At 46.2% G+C, this 12747-nt stretch overlaps 1 protein-coding gene across 3 annotated transcripts in view; it reads left to right on the top strand.

Moving 5' to 3' along the window:
* The window catches only part of ATP6V1E1 (ATPase H+ transporting V1 subunit E1), a 39846-nt gene that overhangs the window by 5487 nt on the left and 21612 nt on the right, over window positions 1–12747 (top strand). For 2 of the 3 annotated variants that reach the window (XM_025399326.1, XM_025399324.1), the window contains exon 2: window positions 6671–6736. The exons of the other annotated variant lie outside the window; for it this stretch is intronic. In XM_025399326.1, the coding sequence (XP_025255111.1) occupies window positions 6671–6736 (66 nt within the window). The remainder of the gene's footprint in view (window positions 1–6670; window positions 6737–12747) is intronic. 3 annotated transcript variants of the gene reach the window in all.

Genomic DNA, 12747 nt, shown 5'->3' with positions numbered 1-12747 from the left:
TAGGTGCTTAATAAATCCCTAATTCGGCCGGGCACGGTGGCTCAAGCCTGTAATCCCAGCACTTTGGGAGGCCGAGACGGGCGGATCACGAGGTCAGGAGATTGAGACCATCCTGGCTAACACGGTGAAACCCCGTCTCTACTAAAAAATACAAAAAACTAGCCGGGCAAGGTGGCGGGCACCTGTAGTCCCAGCTACTCGGGAGGCTGAGAAAGGAGAATGGCGTAAACCCGGGAGGCGGAGCTTGCAGTGAGCTGAGATCCGGCCACTGCACTCCAGCCTGGGCGACAGAGCGAGACTCCGTCTCAATAAATAAATAAATAAATAAATAAATAAATCCCGAATTCTCTGACTTCTCCATTGCATGAAAATATTTTGTATATTTGCCTTTTTTCTAGGGAGTATGGTAATTTATTTAATCAAATTTACAAAGAAACCTGACTCTTTTTTTTTTTTTTTTTTTTTTTGAGACGGAGTCTCGCTCTGTCACCCAGGCTGGAGTGCAGTGGCCGGATCTCAGCTCACTGCAAGCTCCGCCTCCTGGGTTTACGCCATTCTCCGGCCTCAGCCTCCCGAGTAGCTGGGACTACAGGCGCCCGCCACCTCGCCCGGCTAGTTTTTTGTATTTCTTAATAGAGACGGGGTTTCACCGTGTTAGCCAGGATGGTCTCGATCTCCTGACCTCGTGATCCGCCCGTCTCGGCCTCCCAAAGTGCTGGGATTACAGGCTTGAGCCACCGCGCCCGGCCGAAACCTGACTCTTAAAAACCTTGATTAGTGAGCAGGAAGAAGAAACTGTTTTTTAAAGGTCAAATTTTCTGCCTTCTGGGTGGAGTTAAATGTCCTTAAGGGGTTGACTATATCTGTTCTTGGAACTCTTAAAGAATATGACCATGTTAACTGTAAATAGGCTTCTGACCTGGGTTAGAATTAGTGCAGTTTGCTCTAGGCTGTGCTGGTCTGGTCAAATCTGGCAGCCAAGGGTTCAGCAGAGTGTTAAAGGCAGATAATCCAAGTCTGAATCAGGGTTCACCTTTAGAGGCCAAACTTGTAGCATTTATAAACACTGGTTTTGATTACTGTATTTAGTTAAATGACTTTTTTTTTTTTTTTGAGACAGAGTCTTGCTCTGTCACCCAGGCGTGATCTCGGCTCGCTGCCACCTCCACCTCCCAGGTTCAAGTGATTTTCCTGCCTCAGCCTCCTGAGTAGCTAGGATTGCAGGCTCCCGCCACCATGCCTGGCTGATTTTTGTATTTTTAGTAGAGACCGGGTTTCACCATGTTGGTCAGGCGGGTCTTGAACTCCTGACCTCGTGATCCTCCCGGATTGGCCTCCCAAAGTGCTGGGATTACAGGCGTGAGCCCGGCTAGTTAAACGACTTTTAAAATTCCAGATAGAATAAGTTCAGGGAAACTTCAAACTAAACTTGTAGGGGCTGGACGCAGTGGCTCACGCCTGTAATCCCAGCACTTTGGGAGTCTGAGGCGGGCGAATCACAAGGTCAGGAGATCGAGACCATCCTGGCTCACTCGGTGAAACCCCGTCTCTACTAAAAATACAAAAAATTAGCCGAGCGTGGTGGCGGGCGCCAGTAGTCCCAGCTACTCGGGAGGCTGAGGCAGGAGAATGGCGTAAACCCGGGAGGCGGAGCTTGCAGTGAGCCGAGATCATGCCACTGCACTCCAGCCTGGGCAAAAGGGCGAGACTCTGTCTCAAAAAAAAAAAAAAAAAAAATATAAATAAATAAACTTTGTAGACACCATTACCATGACCCCCTCTCACACTCCCAAATTTGTGGGGCTGATCTTTTAAGCAAGGTCAGTGGTTTTCCACACATGTAGGTCTGGATTAAGTACCCTAAATTTTTCAAGGCTCAAGAAGTAGCGTGTTATCTATAACATAGGTTTGATCATCATAACTTTCATGCTGCTTAAAAGTAGGGTTGGCGGCTGGGCGCGGTGGCTGAAGCCCATAATCCCAGCACTTTGGGAGGCCGAGACGGGCGGATCACGAGGTCAGAAGATCGAGACCATCCTGGCTAACATGGTGAAACCCCGTCTCTACTAAAAAATACAAAAAACTAGCCGGACATGGTGGTGGGCGCCTGTAGTCCCAGCTATCGGGAGGCTGAGGCAGGAGAATGGCGTAAACCCGGGAGGCGGAGCTTGCAGTGAGCTGAGATCTGGCCACTGCACTCCAGCCTGGGCGACAGAGTGAGACTCCATCTCAAAAAAAAAAAAAAAAAATAGGGTTGGAAACACAATGGTGACCGTGGAAGTTGGAATCCAGAGTGTGTAACAACTCAACTGCCAAAATAAAAAAAAAAAAGTAGGATGACTCCAAGATTTTCGATAAAAAACTGTCCCTTCTAAAATCATCCTATATGTTTTTTGTTTCATTTTGTTTTGTTTTTTTTTGAGACGGAGTTTCCGCTCTTCTTGCCCAGGCTGGAGTGCAGTGGCAGGATCTCTACCACAACCTCTGCCTCCCGGGTTCAAGTGATTCTCCTGCCTCAGCCTCCTGAGTAGCTGGGATTACAGGCATGCGCCACTATACCCGGCTAATGTATTTTTAGTAGAGCTGGCGTTTCTCCATGTTGGTCAGGTTGGTCTTGAACTCTCGACCTCAGGTGATCCACCTCCCTTGGCCTCCGAAAGTGCTGGGATTACAGGCATGAGCCACCGCGCCCGGTTGGTTTTTTATTTTGTTTTGTTTTGTTTTGAGACAGAGCACTCCGTTGGTCTTGGCTCACTGCAACCTCCACCTCCTGAGTTCAGGTGATTCTCCTGCCTCAGCCTCCCAAGTAGCTGAGATTACAGGTGTACCTGGGATACTTTGTATTCCTTAGGATACCATTACGCCTGGCTGATTTTTTTTTTTTTTTTTTTTTTGTTAGTAGAGCCAGGGCTTCACATATTGGTCAGGCTGATCTCGGACTCCTGACCTCAAATGATCTGCCCACCTCAGCCTCCTTGTATGTTTTCTTTAAGACTTTGGTGCTAGAAGGTTGTATTCTTGCCTCACTTTTAAAAATTGTAAATACATAACAAAATTTACTATCTTTTTTTATTTTGAGAGACAGAGGTCTCACTATGTTGCCCAGGCTGGTCTTGAACTCCTGGCTTCAAGCAGTATGCCCATCTTGGTCTCTCAAAGTGCTGGGATTACAGGTGTGAGCCAATTATGCCCAGCCTTCTTAACTGTTTTTAAGTGTACAGTTTGGTAATGTTTTCCTTTTTTTTTTTTTTTTTCTGAGACGTCAGCCTCCCAGGTTCAAGCAATTCTCCTGCCTAAGTCTCCCAAGTAACTGTGATTACAGATACGCGCCACCACGTCTGGCTAATTTTTGTATTTTTAGTAGAGACGGGGTTTCACCATGTTGGCCAGGCTAGTCTCAAACTCCCTACCTCAGGTGATCTTCCTGCCTTGGCCTCCCAAAGTCCTGGGTGGCGTGAGCCACCGTGCCTGGGCAGTATTGTTTTCTTTTCTTTCTGTCTTTTTTTTTAAATTTATTTAAGTTCTGAGATACATGTGCAGAATGTACAGGTTTGTTACATAGGTCTACACGTGCCATGGTGGTTTTTGCTGCACCCATCAACCCGTCATCTACATTAGGTATTTCTCCTAATGCTGTCCCTCCCCTATCTCCCCACCCAGTAGTGCTTTCTTAATTCGTTTTGGTACACCTATGTATACTTAAGATTTATGATATCTTGTATTACATGGAGAAGCTGCTATGGGGATTGTTTACAGATTGGTAAACCCTAAAAAGTATCTGGGATACCTCGTATTCCTTAGAAGTCTTGAAACTCCCAACAGATTTGCATTCATTCACAAATTTTTTTGAGCACCTCCTATGGTGGTGGTTATTCCATGTTCTGGGTTCACATTGCCATAAAAGACGAGATCCCTGTACTCAGTGGTGCTTACCTTTTAGTGGGATAATTAATAAACAAAATGAATTAATGACCTAGAGATCCTACATCAAATTTTAGCTTTTTTTTCTTTTTGGATTTCATCACTCCTTCTAGGTAGAGCCCTTAGGAAATGAAGCTACCATCCTATCCCACAGCCAGTGAGTTTGATGAGCTGTGTTGGCTGGATTTTCACTTGGGTGTATTTGATATCTGCCACAAGAGATGATACTTCATTTATGAGTCTGAGTTGGATGAGTCATCCCAAGCTCCATTCAGAAGCCTTCATTGGACTTTTTTCTCCAGTTGTAGCTGGTGATCTAGAAACCTTTATTTTTTTATTTTTATTTATTTATTTTTTTTGAGACGGAGTCTCGCTCTGTCACTCAGGCTGAAGTGCAGTGGCCAGATCTCAGCTCACTGCAAGCTCCGCCTCCTGGGTTTACGCCATTCTCCTGCCTCAGCCTCCCGAGTAGCTGGGACTACAGGCGCCACCACCTCGCCCGGCTAGTTTTTTGTATATTTTAGTAGAGACGGGGTTTCACAATGTTAACCAGGATGGTCTCGATCTCCTGACCTCGTGATCCACCCGCCTTGGCCTCCCAAAGTGCTGGGATTACAGGCTTGAGCCACCACACCCGGCCCTAGAAACCTTTAACAAGTTCCCAGCCTCATAGTTCAGTTGAGGATAGGGACAAATAAGCAACAGTTACAAGTTTAGGTGCCATGGTAGAGGAAGCACAAAGTACTCTAGGTACAGGAGAGATTTCCTTAAGGAGGTGATACTGATACAAGTTGAGGCCCGAGAAGTTAGCTGAGTGAAGAGGAGAAGGAAGAATGTTCCGAGTGGAAGGAACAGCATGTTTGAAATCTTGGAGATGAGAAAGAGTGGTGAGCTCAAGGAACCGAAATAAGTTTAGTGTGGCAGGAACTAAGAGTCTGAAGATGGTGAGTAGTGAAGGGTTTGTTGTTTCATATGATGCTTGAAAGGTAAGCAGTGGGCTGAGTACGGTGGCTCACACCTGAAATCCCAGTGCTTTGGGAGGCCAAGGCAGGCGGATTGCTTGAGCCTAGTAGTTCAAGACCAGCCTGGGCAACATGGCAAAACCCCTCTCTACAAAACATACAAAAATAAGCTGGACGTGGTGGCATGCACCTGTGGTCCCAGCTCTGGGGGAGGGGAGCTTAAGGTGGCAGGATCACCTGAGCTGTAGAAGGCGAAGGTCACAGTGAGGCGAGATTATGCCACTGCACTCCAGTCTGGGAGACAGAGACACTGTCTCAAAAAAAGAAAGATAAGCAGTGTAAGATCCTGTAGCTTCTAAAATCTTTATCTTAAGCGGGGGTAGAGTGTTACATGATAAGATAGGCATTTTGAAAGCATCTCTCTGGTGGCAATGTAGAGTAATTAGAAAGAACAAGAATAGTGGCAGAAGACAAATTTGGAAGCTGTTGTAGTAATTCAGCTGAGAGATGATGATGGCAAGGACTATGGTAGTGGCTCTGACAGTGGAGTGAGGTGGGCAAGGTAAAGAACTATTAAGAGAGAATTAATAGGACGTGGTGATTGGTTGGATATAAGGACTGAGGTAGGAGGAATAATCACGGTTGGGTGTTGGTGCTAATCCCTGAGAGAGAGCTCAAAGTGAGAAGTGGGGAGAGGAGTGGTGAGCAGTTCAGTATTGAGTGTGTTGAATTTAGATTACTATGAGTAGGATATTCAAAAAGGACTGTCTAGGAGGCAGAGTGGAAGAGTAGGGCCCCAAAGGAGACTGGAAAGGAGAACAGGAGGAAGTCATGGAAGCAAAGGGAAGATTGTTGAAGAAGGGAAGGTTGCTCGCGGGGCGCGGTGGCTCAAGCCTGTAATCCCAGCACTTTGGGAGGCCAGAGGTGGGCGGATCACAAGGCCAGGAGATCGAGACCATCCTGGCTAACACTGTGAAAGCCCGTCTCTAGTAAATACAAAAAATTAGCCTGGCGTGGTGGCAGGCGCCTGTGGTCCCAACTACTCAGGAGGCTGAGGCAGGAGAATGGCGTGAACCTGGGAGGCGGAGCTTGCAGTGAGCCGAGATCGCACCATTGCACTCCAGCCTGGGCGACAGAGCGAGACTCCATCTCAAAAAAAAAAAAAAAGAAGGTTGCTGAACACATCAGCTGATGCTGAAAGATCAAGTAAGAAAAGGCCAAGATCAAGGGGCGAGGAGATTGTCACTTTATGAGAGAACTGTGAGTGGAGTACAGAGGAGGGTGCAAGTGGGACTGCAGTGTTGAGAGAAAGAGGTGCTCCAGTTGAAAATATAAATATAGATAGCTCTTCAGCATACTTCCTTAGAGGTGGAGAAGAGAAAGGGAGGGTGCTGGCTAACTTGTATTCCAAGTTCCTTGAGAGGAGGATGAATGTCCTATTTATGTGTTATTGAGTAATGTATCTGGTCTATCTGCTAGAACAAATTTTAGATCCTAAGTTTCCTGAGAATAGGAATGATCTCACTTATCCTTGTACTGAGTGCCTAGCACAGTGTGCATTCAGTAAGTGATTGACTTTTTAAAATTTTTAGTAGAGACGGGGTATCATTGTGTTGTCCAGACTAGTCTCCAGCTCCTGACCTAAAGCGGTCCTCCCTCCTTGGCCCCCCAGAGTGGTAGGATTACGGGCGTGAGCCACTGCACCTACCTATGATTGATTGTTCAATGAATCAGAAAATATATTCCCATCTTGTTAAATTAAAAAATAAAATGTTTTTTCCTTATAGATAAAGCATATGATGGCTTTCATTGAACAAGAAGCCAATGAGAAGGCAGAAGAAATAGATGCAAAGGTGAGATTCATTTTCTAGTTTTAAGACGTTATCAAGGTTTCCATATTGTTTTGCTTTGCTAAATAATATTGTTAGCAAAACTGTTTAACAACAGATTGCATAGGACTGATAAAAGTCTCTTTCTTCCTTCCCTCCTTCCTTCCTTCCTTTCTTTCTTTCTTTTTTTTTTTTTTTTTTTTTTGAGACAGAGTTTCACTCTTGTCTCCCCGGCTGAAGTGCAGTGGCGCAGTCTCAGCTCACTGCAACCTCCGCCTCCCAGGTTCAAGTGATTCTCCTACTTCAGCCTCCTGAGTAGCTGAGATTACAGGCACACGCCACCACATCCAGCTAATACTTGTATTTTTAGTAGAGATGGGGTTTCACCATGTTGGCCAGGATGGTCTCAATCTCTTGAGATCTGCCTGCTTTGGCCTCCCCAAGTGCTGGGATTATAGGTGTGAGCCACAGTGCCTGGCCCCTTCTTTCATTTTGAGACAGAGTCTCACTTCGTCACCCGGACTGCAGTGCAGCAGCCTGATCTCAGCTCACTGCAACCTCTGCCTCCCAGGTTCAAGCGATTTTCCTGCCTCAGCCTTCCAAGTAGCTGGGACTACAGGCATGCACCATCACACCTGTCTAATTTTTGTATTTTTAGTAGAGGCAGGGTTTCACCATGTTGGCCATGGTGATCTTGAACTCCTGACCTCAAGTGATCCACCCTCTTGGGCCTCCCAAAGTGGTGGGATTACAGGTGTAAAACACCGTGCCCAGCCCTATTTATTTACTTTTTTTTTTTTTTTTTTTTAGATGGAGTCTCGCTCTGTCACCCAGGCTGGAGTGCAGTGGCCTGATCTTGGCTCACTGCAAGCTCTACCTCCTGGGTTCACGCCATTCTGTTGCCTCAGTCTCCCGAGTAGCTGGGACTACAGGCACCCGCCACCACATCCAGCTAATTTTTTGTATTATTATTATTTTTTTGTGTGTGTGAGATGGAATCTCACTCTGTCGCCCAGGCTGGAGTGCAATAGTGTGATCTCTGCTCACTGCAACCTCTGCCTCCCAAGTTCAAGTGATTCTCCTGCCTCAGCTTCCCCAATAGCTGGGATTAGAAGCGCCCGCCACCACGCCCAGCTAATTTTTGTATTTTTGGTAGAGACAGGGTTTCACCAGGTTGGCCAGGCTGGTCTGGAACTCCTGACCTCAGGTGATCCACCCGCCTTGGCCTCCCAAAGTGCTGGGATTACAGGCATGAGCCACCGCGCCCGGCCAATTTTTTTTATTTTTAGTAGAGACGAGGTTTTACCACGTTAGCCAGGATGGTCTCAATCTCCTGACCTCGTGATCTGCCTGCCTCAGCCTCCCAAAGTGCTGGGATTACAGGCGTGAGCCTGGCCTTTATTTACTTTTTAATTTAAATTTTACCATAATAAATTCTTCATTGGAAATGTCTGTATCTTTAACATTAAAAAATAAATTTTCCTTTCTAATTGTTGTGATTGCCAGTAAGTGTCCTGAAATTTTATGTTAGAGGGTAGAAAAGTAATGGATGGTTCATTTTCTCATGGAAACCAAAATTCAAATATTTAACAACTGTGGTGAACTGTGATAGGTGACTGGAGAAGGCTGTAGTGTTTCATTGTTCAGCTTTTTTGTTAATCGGTGCTCATTGCAAAAAAATAAAAATTAGGCCGGGCTTGGTGGCTCACACCTGTAATCCCAGCACTTTGGGAGACTGAGGCAGGTGGATCACCTGAGGTCAGGAGTTCAAGACCAGCCTGACCAGCATGGTGAAACCTCGTGTCTACTAAAAATACAAAAATTAGCTGGGCATGGTGGTGAGTGCCTGTCATCCCAGCTACCTGGAGGCTGAGGTTGGAGAATCACTTGAACCCAGGATGCAGAGGTTTCAGTGAGCCAAGATCATGCCACTGCACTCCAGCCTGGACGACGGAGTGAGATCTTGTCTCAAAAAAAAAAAAAGTTTGTAAGTATATAAGGTATAAAATGAAAACCCCACCCATTACAAAGGTGTCCTTCCATCAGCATTTAGAAATTTTATCTACATTTCCAGTTGCACATTGCTTATGCCAATTTATATTCCTTAACAGTATATCAAAATGTTCTTTTCCAAAGGTATAATCATAACACGCATTTTTTAAAGCTTACTTTTAAAATATTATCAAAATATGGCCGGGGCGGTGGCTCACACCTGTAATCCCAGCACTTTGGGAGGCTGACACAGGTGGATCACCTGAGGTCAGGAGTTTAAGACTAGCCTGGCCAACATGGTGAAACCCCACCTCTACAAAAAGTACAAAAATGAGTTGGGTGTGGTGGTGCACGCCTGTAGTCTCAGCTACTCAGGAGGCTGAGGCAGGAGAATCGCTTGAACCCAGGAGGCGGAGGTTGCAGTGAGCTGAGATCGCACCATGGCACTCCATCCAGGCTGGGTGACAGAGTGAGACTCTGTCTCAAAAAAAAAATCAGTAAATAAAATAAAATATGACCAAGATATATTGTTTAATATTTTTATTGTCCTTTTAGTACAGCCTTAAATTTTTATGTGCCTGGTACTGTAGAAATAAAACTCTCTGAAACCTTGGGCTATTTGACGAGTTTATCATTTAAGGGAGAAAAGATTATTTTCCCTCCCATTAATAGATAACAACTGATAGGATATTGCTTAATATTGTTTTGATGGTGATAGTTTCTTGTATGACTCTTTGTGGATCAAATACAGAAGTCCTATTTCAGTAAATGCATTTCTTTCTTTTTTTTTTTTTTTTTTTTTGAGCCAGAGTTTCGTTCTTGTTGCCCAGGCTGGAGTGCAATGGCGCAGTATCGGCTTATTGCAACCTCCACCTTCCAGGTTCAAGCGATTATCCTGCCTCAGCCTCCCGAGTAGCTGGGAATACAGGCGCACACTACCATGCCCAGCTAATTTTTTGCATTTTAGTAGAGACGGGGTTTCACCATGTTGCCCAGGCTGGCCTTGAATTCCTGAACTTAGGCAATCCACCCGTCTCAGCCTCCCAAAGTGCTAGGATTACAGGCGTGAGCTACTGCGCCCGGCCTCAGTAAATGCATTTCTGTCTCAAGTATTTATTTATTTTATTTTATTTTATTTATTTATTTATTTTATTTTTTTTTTTGAGACGGAGTCTCGCTCTGTCGCCCAGACTGGAGTGCAGTGGCCGGATCTCAGCTCACTGCAAGCTCCGCCTCCCGGGTTTACGCTATTCTCCTGCCTCAGCCTCCCGAGTAGCTGGGACTACAGGCGCCAGCCACCTCGCCCGGCTAGTTTTTTGTATTTTTTAGTAGAGACGGGGTTTCACCGTGTTAGCCAGGATGGTCTCGATCTCCTGACCTCGTGATCCGCCCGTCTCGGCCTCCCAAAGTGCTAGGATTACAGGCTTGAGCCACCGCGCCCAGCCTATTTATTTTATTTATTTTTGAGACGGAGTCTCCCTCTATTGCCCACGCTGGAGTCCAGTGGCACAATCTCGGCTCACTACAACCTCCACCTCCTGGGTTCAAAAGATTCTCTTGCCTCAGCCTTCTGAGTAGCTGGGATTACGGGTGCCCGCCACCATGCCCAGCTAATTGTTTTATATTTTTAGTAGAGACGGGGTTTCACCATATTGGCCAGGCTGCTCTGGAACTCCTGACCTCATGATCCACCTGCTTCAGTCTCCCAAAGTGCTGGGGTGCTGGGATTACAGGCGGGAGCCGCCACGCCCGGGGTTTGTTTTTTTTTTTTTTTTTTTTTTTGAGATGGAGTCTTGTACTGTCGCCCGGGCTGGAGTGCCGTGGCACGATCTTAGCTCACTACAACTTCTGCCTCCCAGGTTCAAGCGATTCTCCTGCCTCAGCCTCCCGAGTACCTGGGACTACAGGCGCCCGCTACCACACCTGGCTAATTTTTGTATTTTTAGTAGAGATGGGGTTTCACTATGTTGGCCAGGCTGGTCTTGAACTCCTGACTTTGCGATCCGCCTGCCTCAGCCTCCCAAAGTGCTGGGATTATAGGCGTGAGCCATGGCGCCCAGCCCATAATTTGTTTTTGTTTTTTTTTGAGACGGAGTCTCGCGCTGTGTCACCCAGGCTGGAGTGCAGTGGCGCCATCTCGGCTCACTGCAAGCTCCGCCTCCCAGGTTCACGCCATTCTCCTGCCTCAGCCTCCGAGTAGCTGGGACTACAGGCGCCCGTCACCAGGCCCGGCTAGTTTTTTTTGTATTTTTAGTAGAGACGGTGTTTCACCATGTTAGCCAGGATGGTCTCGATCTCCTGACCTCGTGATCCACCCGCCTCGGCCTCCGAAAGTGCTGGGATTACAGGCTTGAGCCACCGCGCCCGGCCCATAATTTGTATTTTTAAATATATGCCACACTTACCCATGAGGGAAAAAACTTTTTTTTTTTTTTTTTTTAAGAGGAGTTCGCTTTTGTTGCCCAGGGTGGAGTGCAATGGCGCGATCTCAGCTCACCGCAACCTCTACCTCCTGGGTTCAAGCATTTCTCCTGCCTCTCCCTCTTGAGTAGCTGGGATTACAGGCATGCGCCACCATGTCTGGCTAATTTTTTTTTTTTTTTTGTATTAGTAGAGATGGGATTTCTCCATGTTGGTCAGGCTGCTCTCGAACTCCCAACCTCAGGTGATCTGCCCACCTCAGCCTCCCAAAGTGCTGGGATTGCAGGCGTAGGCCACCATGCCTAGCCTAAAACTTTTTTATTTTTTATTTTTATTTCTTATTTTTTATTTTTATTTTTATTTTTTGAGGTGGAGTTTCGCTCTTGTTACCTAGGCTGGAGAGCAGTGGCACGATCTCGGCTCACCACAGCCTCTGCCTCCTGGGTTCAAGCGATTCTCCTGCCTCAGCCACCTGACTAGCTGGGATTGCAGGCATGCGTCGCCATGCCTGGCTAGTTTTATATTTTTAGTAAAGACGAGGTTTCTCTATGTTGATCAGGCTGGTCTTGAACTCCCCACCTCAGGTGATCCAGCTGCCTTGGCCTTCCAAAGTGCTGGGATTACAGGCATGAGCCACTGCACCCAACCAACTTCTTAATTTTTTAACTTCATTTTACAAGAGAGGACACTAAGCCTGAGGTTATGCGACCAAATTTTATGGGGAGTAATCTGGATCTTCTTTTTTTTTTTTTTTGAGACAGAGTTTCGCTCTGTCGCCCAGGCTAGCGTGCAGTGCGATCTCCCCTCACTGCAAGCTCCGCCTCCCGGGTTCATGTCATTGTCCTGCCTCAGCCTCCCGAGTAGCTGGGACTACAGGTGCCTGCCACTGCGCCTGGCTAATTTTTTGTATTTTTAGTAGACACAAGGTTTCACCATGTTAGCCAGGATGATCTCGATCTCCTGACCGTGTGATCCACCTGCCCGGGCCTCCCAAAGTGCTGGGATTACAGGCATGAGCCACCCTACCTGGCCAGGATCTTCTAAACTTTCAAGTTCTATGTCATTTTCATTGACCCACTAACAAGCTAATGGATTAAGTTTCGAATGTGTGGTAATTTTTTTCATGTGCAGAATATTCTACCCAGTTGTATCCTTTAGTAACTTGTTGGTTACTGTTATCCTTGATGCGTCATTTATAATGAAAATTGTCATTATAATGACATTTTAATGACATTATAATGATGTCATTATAATGAAAATTGCTGATCTTTCCTTTTGAATAAATTAGAATCCTTGAAAATGAGTCACAATAAATTTTCTGTTTTATTTATTTTTATTTTTATTTTTATTATTTTTTGAGATGGAGTCTCGCTCTTTCACCCAGGCTGGAGTGCAGTGGCCAGATCTCAGCTCACTGCCAGCTACGCCTCCCGGGTTTAAGCCATTCTCCTGCCTCAGCCTCCCGAGTAGCTGGGACTACAGGCGCCCGCCACCTCGCCTGGCTAGTTTTTTGTTTTTTGTTTTGTTTTGTTTTAAGTAGAGATGGGGTTTCACCGTGTTAGCCAGGATGGTCTTGATCTTCTGACCTCATGATCCGCCCGTCTCAGCCTCCCAAAGTGCTG

This window comes from Theropithecus gelada, chromosome 10, assembly GCF_003255815.1.
Source record: "Theropithecus gelada isolate Dixy chromosome 10, Tgel_1.0, whole genome shotgun sequence".
Classification (NCBI taxonomy): domain Eukaryota; kingdom Metazoa; phylum Chordata; class Mammalia; order Primates; family Cercopithecidae; genus Theropithecus; species Theropithecus gelada.
This window is presented reverse-complemented; position numbering and strand designations above follow the sequence as displayed.